The sequence below is a fragment of the Scomber scombrus genome, chromosome 11 (assembly GCF_963691925.1).
Source record: "Scomber scombrus chromosome 11, fScoSco1.1, whole genome shotgun sequence".
NCBI classification, from domain to species: domain Eukaryota; kingdom Metazoa; phylum Chordata; class Actinopteri; order Scombriformes; family Scombridae; genus Scomber; species Scomber scombrus.
Window position 1 is genome coordinate 9,659,971 of NC_084980.1, and position 18,944 is coordinate 9,678,914.

Consider the following 18,944-nt stretch of genomic DNA (forward strand, 5'->3'; position numbering starts at 1 on the left):
TTAAACCTCCACTCTCTGTTTTGCTATTGTTAAAACCGTCACAGAAACTCATTGTCAATAAATTTGGCATGTATTCATTAATATTCCCACCCCATGAATCTGCTGTAGGTGTTTGACATTCTCCTGTGTTTGACTTGCACACAAAACAAACGTTAAATTTCATCCATAAAATATTTCATGGCTTCATGTCACAACATTTAAGGTTTGATATGTGTTTGAACATCACATTTTATAGAATGTTTTGACGTGTTGACTCACAGATTGGGTGTAATATTTTATTTAGTTCTTGTTGGGCTTTAGAAAAAAAGAAAAAATAACACACATGGGTCTTTGATTTAATTAAGAATAATACTTCAAACTGTTTCTGTTAACGCTTGTGTTTTTCTTTGCCTTATTTGTGAACATACACAAGTCCTCAATATCAGAGGGTTTCTGTAAGTTTATTTTTTCTACAACTTTTTGGCTGTATTTCTTTCACTGTATTAGACACAGAATATGCAAACATTTCATGTAAATTTCCCATCCAAAGATTTTGAAAGTAAATATATGAAAAAAATCAATATAATGTAATACCTGTTTTACTTGGTAATAAAGAAGAGGAAATATGAGAAAATGATGTCTTTCTCATTTGTTCATCATTCACTTATTCAAAGGTTTTATTTGTCACATACAGGGTTGTACTGTATATGTGTCATGTTTAAATAACTATGTTCCTTATTTTCTACTTCTTACAGTTTAATGTGTTTCCATATAAATAAGATTATGGAATTGCACATTAACTATTAATGCTTTTTAATTAATCATCATGATGTATTACTAAGTTACACAAAACCTCAACTGGGTCGAATATAGCCTAGGAATAGAGAAGGCATAGGGACACATTATTAGGTTAGTTGAAAAGATAAAAAGAGCAATTCTGTCCTCCATGTAAGCTTATAAGGTAAGGGAGCAAGGTCATTCTTGGAATCAGTTAATTCAACATGGACAGCAAATTATATATGACTGAAAGCTCAGGAACAACTACTAAATCGACCTTGTGATGTACTTCTTTTCTCAACTGCTGTTTCCAATGTATGAACTTTGAAACTCAAATGATTAGACTATTTGAAGAAAACAAAATCTTGACACAAGGTCTACTCACTAGCTGTTTTGTAATAATAATAGTGTGATGATAAACTGAAATGTAATAGTGATGACATCCGCCGATGAAGACCTTGAGATGCAGCTGAGGGCTTTGGCAAAACCTTGTTAGTGGACTCTGAGGCTCTTTTTTCAGGTCATGAATAAAGAAAATGAGGAAAATGAAACCAACAACTGATGAATATAAATGATGTATATGTTTTTTTTTTTTTTTAAACTAATGACTGTTTTGTAGCCACACTTTTTACATAGGACCTGCAAGTCTTTAAATATGACTAAAAATGTCCTGACAAGGTAACTGCATTGTAGCTACAGAGCAGTTTAGTCATGGATTTATTAGTTTATTTAGGACACGCGTCACACGTACTGACGTCACCCCTCGCGTTGGAAACCCCACCTACTGCCCTGACGACGGTTGTCATGGCAACATCAAGCTCTCCAGGACGAGCCAAGTTAGTAGTTTGTTCTGTTCGGTTCAAGAGGTCCTGAAATCGGTAAAAACATGTTCAATTTCACTCACGAATAATCCTGTATGTCCCATTTTGACACGATATGTCCTGTAAACCTATTCTCTCATCCAGTGAGCGTTAATCCAAAGAATCATCGATTTACAAACGAGCCAATGCAACGAGGTTAACTTAAAAGCTAAGTGAGCAAAGTTTGATTAATTTTAACGTTATGGTCTGACTATATTCATGTATTTTCACTAATAAGCCAAAATAAGTGAGTGTTGTCCTTTATAGACGGTTTGTTTTTGATACGAGTTATGCTCCAAGCACTATTTGGGCTGAACTACAATATGTTTTGATATTAAATGAGCCACTGACAATATATTTATTGCAGGTTTTTCATCCTGTAAAGACGGGCTAAAGGAGGAGAAGGCTGTCATGTCTGATCAGCTTAAAGATAAATCCCAAAGAAGAGAGAAGAAGACAGGAAAGGCGCCTTCAGAGGGAAGCCATGGAGTCAGAGGCAAAGAAACCACTGGCAGGACAAAGGAGTGAGTTGTCCAAACATCCCAACAATATGAGCTGATATCCACCCTTTATCATTCTTGTTATTCTTTTTCAATCCTGATCTTGTGTTTCAGTTCTATAAGTACTGTGTCGTGCATAGATGAACTAGCACACCATGACGACAATGCACGGATGGTTGTATCAATGGAGAACACCTACCAGATGGGTGAGATAAGCATGACGTGACTATGACAAACACAGCGGCTACAGTTTAATACAACTGATTCAGCCCAGATTCAGTTCATCAAAGTATTTGATGATTTGATCAAATTTAATTGGATTTGATTAATTTCACTACTTCAACCTTACATCAAGGGACTGATTTTAATAACTGCATTTTAAAACTAAAATCCTCACTCTTTCATTAGTGATGGAATCTTAACAAGACTAGAAACATGTCAAAGCAGCAGATATTTTGATGCAATATTAATGACAGATTTGAATCTATCCAAGCTTTTCAATCAATGCACATTGCTCTTTTAGTTCAAATCAATGCATAAAAGTGTTTTCACACCCCTCTTAAATACCAAAGCAGTCATACAAAAAGTCACCTATCCAGTCATGTTATTGTTTTTTTGTTCTTTACCACAGGACCTTACAAACGCTTCCCTGTTCCTGCTGTCACAGACATACTGAAGGATGTTCTCACCAGTTACCTCCAAGAGGAGAAATATGAAGTAGAGTGGTCTCGACAAATGACAAAAACCATAAGTGAGGTAAATAAAAATGGGACACATTCTGTGAAAACTCATTTGTGCAGCACCTTGGTAATATCTCAGGCTTTCTGCTGTATCAAGGTTCATTGTCTGGATTGCCTCCCTCAGGTGATAAGAGCCCGTGTAAAGGATCTCATGATCCCCCGATATAAGATCGTCACCCTGGTTCACATCGGCCAGCTCACAGGACAGAGCATGCAGATCAGCAGCCGTTGTCTTTGGGATGCATCTAACGACACCTTCGCCTCTTACTCCTTCAAGAACAGCTCTCTGCTTGGTGTGGCAACTGTCTACGCTGTTTACTTTGAGTGAAGCACAGACACTACCATGGATGTTAAATACACAGGACTCATTTTTGTCATGCTTTTCTAACTGTTATGAAAAGATTGCTGTTGAACTTTTCTGTATCTATGGTGCACATTTTGCCACACATATAACAAGATAAAACAAGAAACTGTTACCAAAATTCATGGTGTTTTTTTATTTTCTATTTTTTGCTAGCATGGAAAGTGAAATCAAATCACCCTAAACATATTCTGATGGTTATATTTGAAACTAATGAATTGCTGCCTGTGACCGATTGATGATGAACTCCTTGGGATGTTGTCCTCTAGCAGAGCATGGAGAGGTCACTTCTTCGACAGCCTAGTTGACAACACACCAACATTAACGCCTGATTTTGGTCCCGACGATGGTCCATCTCTGACATGTCTGTTGTCTTTAGGAGGTTTGGATCCCTGCTGCCTGCCAAAAGATATTAGCCTTTGTTTAACAGGAGCCAAGGCAATTATTTTGCTATTCTTTTAAAATTACATTAAATAACACCACAAGTGACGATATACTAACCATCTGGCACAGCCTCCTCGTTTCCCATCAGCCTTCTCCACCTAGATCCTCCACAAGTGTATACCACCGCCCGCACAAATGCCCGGCCACACAGCCGCAGTGTGTCTGTATTATCATGTGTCTGAACCTGTGCCACACACCACACGCACAGCACCATCGCCAAGAGAAGTAGGGATTTCATGGAGCTGTCGGATATGAAGCCAGATACAGTGCTGAGATACCTTCGACACAAACACACTCTGTTTTTGATTGTCCTTAAAACATCCTTATCAGCCCTTTTATGTAGAGCCTTCAGCGGTGTCACACCCTATCTGAAGTCTTCCTCAGGTAAATTCTGAGGAAGCAGTGTGTATTATCTTGCATAATGGTCATTTAGTTTCAAACAACATGTCATTCTGGCCATTTGGGATATGTGTGGGAATCCAGGCCATTAGAAGGATCGCTGATTGTCTACATTTTCGTAAATGTTAAAGAGAAGGAATTGCTCTTTTATGTGTAAACTGCAGAGATTTTATTGCCATGGATGTAGCAAATTGTTGCCTAATGGATGGGTTGAGATATCTCTCTCACGACAAACTGATGTGATGGCTTTCTACATAGCAACATAGTGGAGTGTGTGGCCACTATCTTGAACATAAATCAATGATTCTAAGAAAAGACACTTGCATTTACCGGTGCACTTGTTGCCTAATTGAACTGTGTCATGCGATAGAGCTGATCTTGAACTAGTCATTACCGGCCCATTTCAAACATATACAAACATGGGGTTAGTGGTGCTAAACAACCAAAATCCAAAATATAGTTTCTGTTATATATTTCTTCAAATCAAATGCACGTTGCTATACAAAACTGATGACAGTTAAAATATGTAAAACTTGACTCAGTCAGGTCTTTTAGCCCCGTCACTTAAAGCAGTTGATACACTGTAAAATTAGCTTGTTTTCTATAATATCTGGTAACATCCATTACTTATTGCACATAGTGCAGTCCTTCCTCTCTTACATTCTCTGGATTTACACACAGGGTGTTTAACCACCCTGGGTTTTTTCTTTTGGTCACAGTTGAGGCATTACAATAAAAGGGGCCCTAGGGTACTGACACCACTGGCCAGGTCAGTAATCCACCTTTGAAGAATTTTAATGCAGCCGTTTTTTTAAAAAGTTTTTTTTTTAAAATTAAAACCTAAATACACCTTTTTCAATGTATCATTTTGTCTTGTTATAAAAAGTACAGGTGTTATATTAATAACATTAATGGCGTTGTGCATGCTCACTCAGTGACATAAGTTACTGGGACACTTTAGTGTAAGTGAGCCATTGTTAATGTTATTCACCTGTGCCAAAATCAAAAAATGTGTTTTGTGAAATAAGTCTAATAATTAATATGAGACAATGAACAGGATCTGTTTTGATCCAACGCTGTAAGATATTAATCAGTCAAAAATGTTCAATTGTAATTACTTTGTTCATTGTTGTATCTTATGAGTAAAGTTGAATATTTGTCATTACTATAATATTACGGTGTATTCTACTCATAATAACAGATCTGTGTCTCTGCACTGCAACAGAGTACTAAGGCCACAGTGAGAGAAAATATGTGTATGTTTGAGAATATGAGAATAATGTCGCAGGAGAAAAAAGTGGTAATATCAGTTGTAACCACCGGTAGCCTTGTAGTCGACCACTTCCAGTCAATACTTCCAACACTTCTTTATTCTTGTAATACTACGACTTTATTCTCCACACAGTATGGCCTTGATATTCTGTCGTAAGATCTGTATCCATGTTAAAAGTTAAGACTTTAGTTATATACATTATATTCGTTAGAGCACTTGTATTTCACAGTGTATTTCGGAGGCATTATTCACCATCCTTCAGGTGGGCGGGGCTCTACATCCGGGAACTGCCGCTGACCCCTGTCGTGACCCTGCAGGATTGCAAACATGGCGGAGGTAAGAAAGTGAAATAAATATTCGAGAGAAAAAATATTATTTAAAACTGCAAGATAGTAACTCCAGACGAATGTACGCGTAGTTTGTGTATCGAAGCTTTAATACACGACACCTAGAGTGGGTCGTTTGGGTTGCTAGGTAACAGCTGTTTACTGAGATGAACATGTTCTAGTAAACTTCGGCTTTAGCTAACGTTAGCTGCGCTAGCCGCGACGGTTAGCGGTATTACTTCGCGGTTTTGTTTGGGAACATTTAATTATACATATTAACACTTTGAATCAGATTCATACCGGAAGTGTCACAGGAGGAGATATATTCTATGTGTTGTTTTTTGCTCATTATTCTCAGGTAGTTGATAGCAAGCTTAGTTTGGACGCGTTAGCTAAACATATATAAATTGAATTAGCTTGTAACTTGTTATCTAAGTTAGCCAGTTGGACAAATGAACTTAGTAAGCACTCGTACTGTATAGGTAACTGTGGTTGAATGTAGGCGGTAAACAGTGCTGTGCTTCTTCTGGTTTTTCAGCACTGAGCCGCTACTTAAATTTCCCCGCAGGAAGTGGTGTCAGTCTTTGTTTCTTTTCTTGTTGAACTGCACAGTCAAGCTTTCAGGGCAGTGGGTCAGGCGCGCTTTTTTTTGTCAACTTCTGTTTCTCTCCTCAAAGGAAGAGTTCACTGCAATAGTTCAAGTATATACAAAGCTAAACATGTGACATTGTACAAGTTGTGTGATGTTTGGTCCTAACGCTGTTCAGTAACTTCATTTATGTTTATCTTTTCCGTTTTGCAGTCCTCCCTCGGGAATTCGAGCCCAGGTACATACCATTTTTGACCTTTCTGTTGTTGTTTAGGTGCATAACATGACTTTAAAAGTTAATAGCACTCAATGCAGTATGATGCTTAATGAGAACAAAAATTAAATTAAAAAAAAAGTTAGGATTGGGACATGTCATTAACATATTGATTGACAGGTATTTTGAGAGTCTTAACAATGGACAACAATTAAATAGTAATATTTTTAAAGTTCAGTTATGAATAATATTGATGATAATAAGAAATGTTAACAGGAGTTAAGCATATTTTCAATTGGGATCACCTTAGGAATTCAAAAAGTTATTAAAAAAGGTCAAACTAATGGTACCATATCTGTAATTTTATATATTCAGGGACGACATAGTGATTGGACTAGGGCTGCAATAAATCATTATTTTCAATATTGTTTAAAATGCTGATCATTTTCTGTTTTGTCTTGAAGGAGTCTGAAAACAGTGAAAATGCCCACGATAATGTCCTAAACCCAAAGATATTCAGTTTACTACCACATATGACAAAGAAAGGCAGTAAATCAACACATTTTAGCTGAAATCTGTGTTTGTTTTGCTCAAAATTTCCTCTGACATTTAGTAAACAAAGCTGTCATCAAAATAAACAAAGATACTTATGTATACTAAAGAGTAATTTTGCCATATATTTATTTGCAAAGACATCTAAAATGCTTGAGGTTTACTTTTTTAGGAGGTTCAGCAGGTTCTGATGACCATGATTTCGACCCATCAGCAGACATGCTTGTTCACGACTTTGACGATGAACGCACCCTGGAGGAAGAGGAAATGTTGGAGGCAGCAGATGAAACCAATGCTAATGAGATCGAAGATCTTGCACGGGTGAGTTTCAGGCTTGTAGCACTTTTTGTTTTTGTGGTGTATCTTTAATTTAACAGCATTGTCACTTCTCTTTCAACAGGAAGGAGAGATGCCCATTCATGAGCTGCTGAGTCTTTATGGTTATGGGGGTGGTTCACCAGCAGATGAGGATGAAGAAGAGGAGGAAGAACCAGAGGAAGAAGATGAGGAAGAAGATGAGGAAGAAGACCTGGACAATGATGAAAGCAGCAGAAGCACTGGCGAGCTGAAAAGAAATGAGGTATGTTGGTGTTGAGTTCCCTTTGTCTCTAAAAACCAAACAGAATTGATATATTTTGTTGTGTTTCTGCAGTGTTGTGACTTAATGTGTGTGTGTGTTTTCAGGGTGAAGGAGTTAAGAACACATCAGCACAGGGGGATGAAGCCCAGGCAACGCCTGAGGTTCGCACACGTTCAGTCAGGTCCCTTTGCACAGCAGAACTTATTCGTCCCCAGAAACTGAAATACTTTGAAAGTATGTGCCATCTTATGTTGCTGCTTTTTCTTTCTTCTTGTTGCAACGTAACTGTGTGTATATTTCAAAACAATGTCAATAAATTGATGTCACATTGTGTCTCAGCTAATAACGATGCGGAGGAGGAGTCAGATGAAGATGAGGACTATGTTCCATCTGAAGATTGGAAAAAGGTATGTGATAGTTTCATTTGTCAGTGTCACACACACACACACACACACACACACACACACACACACACACACACACACACACACACACACACACACACACACACCTTTGTACAGTAGAGTTATATTTATTCTCCACTTACGAAAACATTTGTCAGAACAAAAACAAGATGGTTGAAAAGGAGCGGACCCGGGACAGAACCCTGTGGCACCCCATGTGGAACGTCAGTTCTTTGTGAGGAGAAGCTTGTAACTGACACCAAGTTACAATCTAATACCAAACCGCCTCTCAATGAGAATGATCAACAGCATTGAAGACTGCACTGAGGCCAATCACAATAATGGAACATTTTATTCCTGTCACAGTTGACTTCGAGATAATTATTAACTTTGATCAGAGCAACTTCAGTGCTGTGCTTTCCTCTGAAACCAGACTGGAACTGATTAAATAAGATACTTTTGTTTAAGTAGTCTGTCAACTGTGTGTTTGTTGTTGGGTTTTTTTCAAGATTTTGTGAAGGAACAGTTAATTGGAAATTTAGAGTGGGCACACAATGCAGTTTTTGAAAATGTCTGGGAAATAACCAGTCTGCAAGGAACTGTTGAAAACAGAAAGTAGGTCAGCTGACAAGCACTTTCAGACAATTTTAAAGAAGCTGGCTGGAATGTGTTCAGTGTGATATGAGATACTTTCTGGGCCATGATGATGACTGTGACACTTGGCATGCAGCACATGTTTACATCTTATTACATATCCTACAATAAGGCTCCAACAGAGTGTGAGGTTCAGTTGGGATGCTGTGACCAGGGAGTCATGCTTTTGTCATCCTCCTTTATCTCTTACATCCGACGAAGAATCTGCCCTCACCTTCTGCTGTAGAGGTGGAATCTTGTGTGTGTTTTAAAGCTGATAATTCTGTATAAAAGGTCCAGGACAATATCATTTTCCAGTTTTCGGCAGTGAAAGAACTCGTTGAAAGACAAGTTGGCTGGTAAATCCACAGTGAGCCCAGAAGCAGTCTGATTGTTGAAAGTATCCCAGGTGACCGAGATTAATCCATCAGAAACACTGAAAATGTGAAATAGGGTCAACTAGACTGAAAAAGGTATTTTTTTTTTAAAAATGTATAAAAAGTGTGTGTTTGAGTGAAAAAGCTTATCAAGTGTCTGCTCTGTCTCTGTCAATTCATATTTTTGATTTGGTTACACCTCAGTCTTAACTGTGTGTTTATTTCCAAAAGGAAATTATGGTGGGATCCATGTATCAGGCAGAAACACCTGTCGGCCTATGTAAATATAAAGATAATGAAAAAGGTAAGCTGGCTCATGAGTATTTAGGTTGTTTAACTTTACATCCTATCTAGATCCAAATAAAACAAAGTTGATATAGTGGACAAAATGTTATAATCTTGTTGCCCTTTTCTTGTGAATTTGCTCTGTAGTTTATGAAAATGACGACCAGCTGTTGTGGAACCCAGAGTGTCTTCCTGAAGGCAAAGTGGTGGAGTTCTTGACAGAAGCATCGAGGCGAACAGGAGAGGAGAAGGGAGTAGATGCAATCCCAGAGGGATCTCATATCAAAGACAATGAACAGGTAAGAGTACTACATCTGCAGCTAGTATTAAAAGATGAGACTGGCTGTAATTTTACATTTTCTCCCATGAAATGACCAAAACCAACAATTAATGTGTCCTAAAAGTGATGTGAAGATCCCCTAAGTCATAACAATCATATTAAATATTTCAGTCAATTAACAGCCCTAAAATAAACCTATCAATTAATTGACAAAATCAAGGGGAGGTTAATTAGTAGTGATTGGTTGTTGCAGACAGACAGACATCCATGGCCCCCACAAAATGAATCCTACTGACTTTTCCTCTAGTGGCAACAAGACATGACATTTTTGGCTTTTAGTGTCTCCATAACATTTCATTATTTCAGTTACTAATAGATCCCCATGGACTTCGTCTCACATATAAATTGTTGACATAATCAGTGAAATATCTACCAGATGGCACAAAATATGACAGAAACATTCAAGTTGCCCAGAGAGAATCCTTAATGACTTTAGTGACTCCTGACCTTTCATCTGCCACCACCAGCACATTTACACTTCAGTTTATCCAACATTTTAGGAGTGTTACACTATCACAGAGACTCGAGTGTGGCTTTAGACTTACTTTAGTTTGATGACATTACATCATCAGTAGGAGCAAACAGTTTGGTGCTGTGTGACACACAGGACAGGGAAGTTTAAAAGTACCGAGTGTGTTTTAGTATTAGGAATTGTTGATGGTAATAAAGATATTACACCAGCCTCATCCTTTAAAATAAGAGAGACAAGATCATGTATAACATGTGTACAGCTTTTCACATGTCTAATGAAAACTTGTTCTACTTATATCTCTGTAGGCATTGTATGAACTTGTGAAATGTGACTTTGACACAGAGGAAGCTTTAAGAAGACTTCGGTTTAATGTAAAAGCAGCCAGAGGTAAGCATTGTCTACCTTAATGTTCTCCACAGTTTTTTGTAATTTTTTTGTCTTGTATTTCAGGGAACTAAGAACTGTACAAAAATAAATAAAGTATAGAAATGTTGATGCATCAAGATGCGTCAGTAAATATTTTATCATCACATTGTAGCCCTCTGAATCTTAGTCAAATCGCGAGGTGTTTCGAGGTTTCCACTTCTACTCTGCTTATTTTCTGGAAAGACCTGAAGTGTTAATGTGTTATGTGAATTATCTTGTCTGCAGAGGAGTTATCTGTCTGGACTGAAGAGGAATGTAGAAATTTTGAACAAGGACTAAAAGCCTATGGGAAAGATTTTCACTTAATACAGGCCAACAAGGTAAGACAAGTGCGTGAAAACTTCATGATTTAACATTTGTGATGAAATACAATATATTCACTGCACTGAAATAATTTGATAAGCATGCCATTAATTTGACATTTATGTTGATGTGTTTGTTTTGCGGCTGTTGGATGCAAAACAGTTGAAATCGGCTCGATTTGAACCATGTTGCATTTTGAGACAAATTACATTTCTTTGTGTTTTGAGTACTGTCTGTTTAGACACCTGAACTATCATTTGATTTGTCTCTTTCTTTGTTTTGTTCTGAATCTGTCTCTTCAGACAATGGTAATAATTGCTATTTCATGTCTGCTGAATTAAATCTTTCAGGTGAGAACTAGGTCTGTAGGAGAATGTGTGGCCTTTTATTACATGTGGAAGAAGTCTGAGCGTTATGATTTCTTTGCACAGCAAACCAGACTTGGGAAAAGGAAATACAACCTTCACCCTGGTGTCACGTAAGTTAAAAAAAAACAAAAAACAGTACATTGCTTATATACATGTTGTAAATTATTAAAATGAAATGATTCAGTTTTGTATGTTTCTAAATAAGTGTCAGTGCAGTGCTCATTAATATTATGACTCAGTGTTTCCCTGTTTCAGATTGTTGTTTTTTATTTTGATAGATGGTGATTCAAATCTCTCTTCAAAGCGCCTAAACATGATAATAATGAATACTTAGTGTTAGCTTAATTATATACAGACACATGCTGTATTCAGTCTTGGGTGTCTTAATGATAATTTCAAAATATTTTTAAATACACTGGAAAGCCACAAGTGCAAACATGAAAATAGAACTACCACTAAAGTTGTCCATCCAAACTCAGTGTAGCTGCAGTTTTGTCGCAATTCCACAAAAACAGCTGACAGTTGTTGCGCTCTGCTGTATTTCAGAGACTACATGGACCGGTTGCTGGATGAGACGGAGAGCGCAACATCCAGCAGGGCAGCGTCGCCTCCTCCCACCACCTCCAGCAGCAGCGCCAGCCACTCTGAGAGGGAAGACAGCAGCAGTCAGAACGGTGAGCTGATAAATACAATATTCATACATACATATACACACACAAAGGACGGAGGCGGCTGTGGCTCAGGATGTAGAGCGGGTTTAACTTCCCCCTCCTCCTGTCCATATGTTGAAGTGTCCTTGAGACACTGTGGCTAACGGTGCGGCTCCATCACCATTTGTATGTGTGTTTGTGTGTGTGGATCAGGCAAAAAAAATTGGGAAGTGCTTTGTCCCCTAAGGTAGAAAAGTGCTATGTAAGTGCAGTCCATTTACCATTTATGTGCTGGAATCAGTTGCCTGGCAACCAGCGGAGAAGTTACTACTCCCAGACAAGAATTAAGCTAACCAGCTGCTGGATGTAGCTTCAAACTAACGGACAGAATTCAGAGTGGTATCGATTTTGTTGTGTAACTCAACAAGAAAGTGAATAAGTGTATTTCACAAAATGTCAAACTATTAATTTAAACTATTCTTTGTCTCAGATGACTCACACTTCCTCTTTCTTCGTCAGGTATTGCAGGCCACAATTCCAGCCACCCAGCAGAAGGCGTTCAGTTACCTCCAGCAAACCAAGTCAAACCTGAGCCAGTTCAGTCCAACGGTCCCTCTCATCCGTCAGTGGAAGCTCCTCCTACCATTTCAGACAACAACTCCAATGGCTGCAGCCAGCCCAGTGCACCAAACCACGACCGAAATGGTTCACTGGAGCCGCCCATGGACCACAGAGACACTGCGGTGGCACACGACAGGCCGGCCAAGAGGTGCAGGATGGAGGCAGAGCCGGTGGCTCAGAGTGAGTTGGAACCCTCCAGAACACAGGAGAACTAAAAGCCTCTTGAGCTTGGCGAACTTGACTAATAGACGCTGATTTGGAGTAGAAACAAAAAAGTTGCCCCTTCCCCACTTATGGGCAAGGGGAGCAGAGGAGGAGGAAGATGAGCCCCTCTCAGCCCTCAAGTGTAGTATCTCCTGAGAGAAAGGACTCAATGACTCACTCTCTGATAAGGTCAAAGGTCACTGAAAATCACACCTTGAAGAACACAGCCAACCAAACTGCAGCTGATCCTCCAGGAGGGGCAATGGTTGCCCAGCAGCCCCCCTGCCCCCTCCTCCAACCCATCCATGTAGTGACTGCCTGCAAAGCTCATCCCAAAGTATCACAGCTCCATCAAGTCCTACTAAACACCTTCTACCATCACCTTTATTCCCTTTTTGGAGACTGACAAATTTTTGCCAAGAATCTGTTTTTTTTCTATTTGTACTCAAAGAAAATAAATTCCCTGTAATATTTTTTTACACAAGAGATATTTATATTTTTTAACAAAAAAAAAAGAAAAGTCTATGGTGGGTGTTTGCTGTTCAAGCCATTTGAACATTTGCTGAAACTGGGGACATGTTTTAAACGATTATGTGCTGAAGTTGTCAAAAAGAGGCAAAGTAGGCAAACACAAAATAAGTGAGCCGGTGCTGTCACCGGTTCGCTTTAGTTGCACTTTGATTGTATGTTTCTCATCGTTATTGATAAGGAGTGGTGATGAAACCCAGCAGAATAACATTTTTCACTCCTTCACCTCTGAACCTGCTCTGGCCTCTGTCACGGCTGTCTGTTTGACTCTGATAAATAAACCAATGGGTTTCTCCCCCCGCAGGTTTGTTTGTGTAAAGCAGCTGACATCAGTGATGTCCTGTATTATAACTCATCACGTAGATCGCTGTATTTTTGGATTTTCATAGTCAGTGCTTTGCTCAACGCTTTGTTTTTACTAGACAGAACGTCCGTGATTTTTAATGTAAAGTTTGTATAGATTTCTTACCTTGAGCAGTTGGTACATTTTTTTTTATAACCGTCTGTTCATCTCTGTTCTTTCTGGTCTTCCTTGTAGGCTGTGCTTTTTGTTGAGAAACTTATTTCCGCCTATGTTGGTCTGACATGTATGTTATAAAAGTAGCCATTCCTTTTTTTTCCTCCCTCAGTTTGGCAGCACTTCCCATTCCTAACATGACCCTGCTCTTTTTGAAATGTTTGCTGCAGAGAAGCATCTTTTTGTACATCATAATTTAATGTGCAGCTTGCCTTTGGTTGAAAAACTGCTTGTTCAAAGCTCTTAGTTTCAGCCAACATGTACTGTCTTTTCTCCAAGTGGCTTCAGAGCAGTGGATTTCCAGCAGGTAAACAGGCCAGGTTGACATGAGCGTGTAACCTGAAGGCCTTTAACCATTTTGGTACAGTAGCTGTTCAGCTTAAGTGTTTTTCTTTGTATTCCAGCTTTGAATTTACATTCACAAATTAAGACAAGTTTGTCTCAAAAGACGATCCATTTAGTCTTTTTTTTCTTTCTTTATTGATAATGTCTGTTTTTTTTCTCTGTAAATTACATGAATAAAAATGAAGTGTATTCCAAGACTGGCTATGAATGGAATAACATTGGCTATATTTAATAAATGTATTAATGAATATAAGTTGTTGTATTTTGAGTTTCCAGACTGCGTAGACATGAATACAGCAAAAAGCAACACTTTACAAAGCAATACATTTAATAGATTTCTCTTCTAAAATGCTCATGACTTAGAATTCAGTCAGAGAAATTAATTATAAAAAAATTAAGGCACTTGATTACAGATATAAAAATTGACAATTGAGTCATCAGAAAACAACATTCAGTGATTGTACTGAAAACTGATGACAAAATAGAAAAATGTAATTGATGTAAAACATTACCAGGATGGCTTAAACCCATCCAACCACATACACTGCATGTGTGTCTATATATAAACAATATAAAATACATTGTGGATGTAGGTCTTCAGTGTTACAGTGGGTCTCTGGTTTACGCCTTTTCTGTAAAATGAAAAGATGTCAGAAAATGAAAGCACGTTGGTTCATGAACACACAGAATATTCTACACATTAAAAATGTTTTATGATTGTTATTACTTTATAATGTTCTTACTTGTTTGTTCCTGTGTGAAGGTGATATATGAGTACACCAGGCTGCCAGCAATGCTGCGGGAAACAAATGTGACAAAATCTAGTCCCAAACTGGAAATAAGAGATCTTACGAGAGGGTTGATACCACTCGCATATATATGTCTGTAAGCTTAGCATGTGAAGAAGGAGCTAGCACCTCTAAAACTCATAATTAACATCTTATATCTTGATTATTTAATCCAAGTGTAAAAACATTTGGTGGCATTATGTGGGGTTGTGTTCTATTTCTTGGCAGAAGCAGTTTCAGCTGGTTTAAAGGAAAATGCTCAGAGCCAAGTAACAGTCCTGGACGTAAGGTAAAACCACAACATGCTGTTTTTACACTTTGTTTTTTGTGCAAATTAAACAAAGAAAATGGAACATGTTAATTATCAAGCTTTAGAGATGCATTTTGTTACCCCCAGACGGAACTAAGCTAGCTGATTCCTCCTGTGTCCAGTAACTGTTCTAACTTTCGGCATAAAAAAGAAAAAACATATTTCCTAAAGTGTCTGTCTTACCTTATGTTTAGACCTATAAAGTTAGTCCAGGTGAATATGTAGTCTCCACCAAACACCATTCCAATGTAGGTCACGAGAATATTCTGCAGGAATCACAGACGAGGTCACTGCACACATCTGCACTTGTGAAACAGCAAATAAATGGCAGAACCAACTTTAAATGACATACCTTGATGCAGCCCACAATGGTGGTGGTGAGTGCCGAGTTGTACTGTGTGCACAGCATGATGGAGTACATCAGAATGAAGCTGTGCAAGAGTTTGAGGAAGAATTAGGCGAGAGCAGCAGATATTATCTATTAACAAATGATGGGAAGAGATGTTAGTTTACCCCATGACACAGGAGAGGACAAACTGCACAACAAACAGCTGATCAGACCATCCATCATACTCCAAACCCTGCACACAGACAATGGAGAGTCTCAGCAACTAACTCCATTTATCGAACACTAAACTATAAATACATTTGTCTTCAAGAAACTCCCTTACCATTTGCAAGTCTCCTGTGTAGTAAGCATACACCACAGTAGGTAAAGTCATGATCAAAGCATTGTAGTAGAGAAGTCCATATTTACCCAGATCCTGTGAGGACAGTAGCACACTTTCAAACATAATGTGCAAAAGAAGCATCACACTGAGGTCGTGATTAGAGGCTCTGCTCACCTTAGAGTCTAGTTTCTGCTTCATATAGGCCCCGCTGGCTGCTGTCAGGACATTGTTCAGCATTATGAATATGTATCCTACAAGATCGAACGTTAAATCAGCACTGCAAAACACAGATCATGCAAAAGAGTGAAATACAAGCTCACACACACTGCTTGGGAAAAGGGGTATGTATGTTTTTGTGTATGACTCCATCTCACCTGGCAGCAATGAAAGCACCAAAGATCATAGTAAACACTGTGATCTTAACTGACGTAGAGAAAGTCTTTCTGCAGAGAAGAAATTTGATGTCAGTTATCAACATGAATAATTTTCAGGTGAACACACATTCACATTAAATTGCTGCAGAGGAAATGAAAAGCTACACTTACTTCAATAAGATTCCCTCAAACATCATGGTAAGTAAAATACTGAACCTCCTCAGGACTGTAAACATGGGTAAACTAGATGAGGAGAAAACACTGTTATATTTTGCTGCTTCATATTAAGTAAATTATGTTTTATATCATATAACGATATGCCAGTTAATAGATAACAAGCTCTAACTTGAGTCGTTGTGTCCCAAACAGTCCTGTTATCTGATTCCCAACATAGAGGAGAGGCAGCGGGAACATCTGGAAATATAAATACACAGCGCTTTGAAGCCAGAGTGTAGTTTTGATCTTTAATATGACACTCGCCTCTGCTTATTATCATCTATTTTAGTGCGAGTCTAATTCATAATCTATCTTGTGGCTCACCTTCCGTGGTATACTCAGATCCATATCCGGAAACGAGATAACGCCCAACATCTTTCCAGTCCTCAGAACTAAAATGGTTGCCAGCATCTGCAAAGTTGTTGAAGCAGAGAGACACAGTACGACACGGCCTGTCTGAGTCAAGAGGAGGTTATTGATGAATAAGCTTCAGAATCTTTAGACAAACTTACTTGGCCAATTCCAACACATGTTGATGACGGAAATCTGCAATACATGTAGACAATGTTATGAATGAGGAAAAATACTGACAAAGCAAAGACTGAACTGATACATCATTAAAAACAGTAGAATACTAATGGCCTAAAATAAATCTCTACTGTGTCATCATGCAAGACAGCTGCTTCTCTGCTGCAGGTCAACCTCTGGTTCACTGCCCATCCAGGGCAGCGGCTGCCGTCAAGGACAACACTGTCCTCTGTGATATTACTGGGGAAAATCATCACATGAGGAGGAGTTCACATTCTGCAATCACACACCTATTACACACCTGATTTATATATTTCTTAGACTAAATTTGATTGTTTCAGAAATGCTGAATATGTTTAAATAATATCTTGGACCAGAACATCATGTAAAGAGTGAAAAACACTAAGTAAATACATTTCTGTACCTAAGTACATTTTTGAGGTACTTGCACTTTAACTGAGTACTAGGGTATATACATATATATTTCCATAGTGGGCAAATCCTGTACTCTACTGCATAACATTTAAACTTACTAACATTACAAATTATAATCTTAGAGATTTTATAGGGAACATATAAAATATGATGCAGTTACAGATTAATATGCAACACTATATAAATAGTGACCTCCACCCCCCCAAGACATTAAAATGCTGCTTACAAATTAATACATCAGTAATAATAATTCAATTTCATGATCATTTTCATTTCTGACAGCAGTTTGTCTCGTGTATAACAAATTAAGTTTTACTTTTGAAATCTCTTAGTTTATATTTTGGTGATAATACGCACTTTTGTCATTGTCCATTCTATTTTCGCAACTTTTACTTAAAGGTGTACTATGCAGGATTTTATGGTTGCTGTTTGTAAACACAACATTTAAAGACTGGCCGGTCATCTCTGGCCCACCAGAGAGAGAGAGAGAGAGAGAGAAAGAGAGAGAGAGAGAGAGAGAGAGAGAAAGAGGAGCGGTGGTCTCGTGAGCAAGTGAATGAAGAGAGGGAGCAGTGGTAATGAGAAGAAAGCTGTGAATCAGATAAATAAAACGGTATTTTAAAATTGTATCATAGTGGTTACATTCTTAAGCACAAATAGACATGCTCACACCTCCATACAACCCTATGAGAAGGTACAGCATTGCTAGATTTAGTGTAAATGCAGAGCTTCATCCTGCTGGCTATCAATTCAAGGGATGATAATATATCAATGCTGTGTTCACAGCATGTTTATGCTGTCTCAAAGTTGACCCCAGTCAAAAACAACAACAACAAAACATTAACCCTTACATACTGTTCATATTCTGGCCCTTCAGTATGGAGGGGGCCATTTTTGAATTATTTCTATGGATTTTATTGAAAGTGAAAGATGCGACATTTTTGAATGAAAAATTAATTAAATAAATATAAATACTTTTTTCGCCATTGTGCAGACAGCTTGACAGTCATGCAAAAACACATGGCTGAAAAGCTAACTAAACACATGTGACATTTTGTGCTTTTTATGTCAGGTTTGGTGTTCTTGGGGGCCAAAATGAAACTGTTGTTGAAGTGTATATGCACTCTCTCTGCCCCAAACAGAGGATGAACTAAATCTACCTAAAAGCAGAAGAATATCCTTCTCCCTTCATTTAAACGACCACCACGTCCTTCACAGAGCAGCCTTCTAAACTCCTGTTTGCACTTTGCACCTTTACCTGTAGCTGGTGAGAACGCTTTTGTTGACGACGACAATGAGAAATGAACTAACTCCGTAAAAAGCAGCAGCCAGCAGCTTCAGAAACACGGTGGAGCTTTCAGCAGATGTGTCCCCTTCAGGTGACAACTTTCTGTCGCTGACACCGCGTCGACGTTTGTGGAGCTCTGCCATCATTTAGGAAAAGACTGACGTAAAGACGGAAGACTCCGACACATCCTACGCATGCGTACAATAGTTCGTCCCAGCTGGTTAACGTTTGTCTAAGAAAACGGAAGTTACATTTCGAGGAATAACC

General features: G+C 38.4%; 3 protein-coding genes across 4 annotated transcripts; 2 read left to right on the forward strand and 1 right to left on the reverse strand.

Annotated features, from left to right (window-relative positions):
- Positions 1-2,027: 2,027 nt before the first annotated feature.
- Positions 2,028-3,184, forward strand: dynlt5 (dynein light chain Tctex-type family member 5). The gene is made up of 4 exons (XM_062429522.1): positions 2,028-2,140; positions 2,231-2,322; positions 2,748-2,872; positions 2,981-3,184. The coding sequence occupies exons 1-4, from the start codon at positions 2,028-2,030 to the stop codon at positions 3,182-3,184; spliced, it is 534 nt and encodes a 177-aa protein (XP_062285506.1).
- A 2,465-nt stretch (positions 3,185-5,649) lies between these two features.
- mier1b (mesoderm induction early response 1b, transcriptional regulator) lies at positions 5,650-14,002 on the forward strand. 2 transcript variants are annotated; one of them, XM_062428847.1, is made up of 13 exons: positions 5,650-5,669; positions 6,462-6,486; positions 7,187-7,335; positions 7,415-7,594; positions 7,699-7,828; positions 7,934-8,001; positions 9,240-9,312; positions 9,441-9,592; positions 10,411-10,492; positions 10,757-10,860; positions 11,185-11,312; positions 11,749-11,876; positions 12,372-14,002. In XM_062428847.1, exons 1-13 carry the CDS (start codon positions 5,661-5,663, stop codon positions 12,686-12,688), a joined length of 1,545 nt encoding a protein of 514 aa, XP_062284831.1. In that variant the 5' UTR covers positions 5,650-5,660; the 3' UTR covers positions 12,689-14,002. The 2 variants fall into 2 exon arrangements, with proteins under 2 accessions (XP_062284831.1, XP_062284830.1); XM_062428846.1 differs by lacking the exon at positions 5,650-5,669 and having other exon boundaries at positions 6,450-6,486; positions 10,757-10,851.
- A 197-nt stretch (positions 14,003-14,199) lies between these two features.
- LOC133990512 (nucleotide sugar transporter SLC35D2-like) lies at positions 14,200-18,865 on the reverse strand. The gene is made up of 13 exons (XM_062428848.1): positions 18,648-18,865; positions 16,939-16,972; positions 16,751-16,837; positions 16,557-16,624; positions 16,382-16,453; positions 16,211-16,279; positions 16,011-16,113; positions 15,837-15,929; positions 15,679-15,746; positions 15,518-15,596; positions 15,349-15,431; positions 14,811-14,863; positions 14,200-14,699 (listed from the first exon to the last, which is right to left on the reverse strand). The coding sequence occupies exons 1-13, from the start codon at positions 18,821-18,823 to the stop codon at positions 14,689-14,691; spliced, it is 996 nt and encodes a 331-aa protein (XP_062284832.1). The 5' UTR covers positions 18,824-18,865; the 3' UTR covers positions 14,200-14,688.
- Between the last annotated feature and the right edge of the window lie 79 nt (positions 18,866-18,944).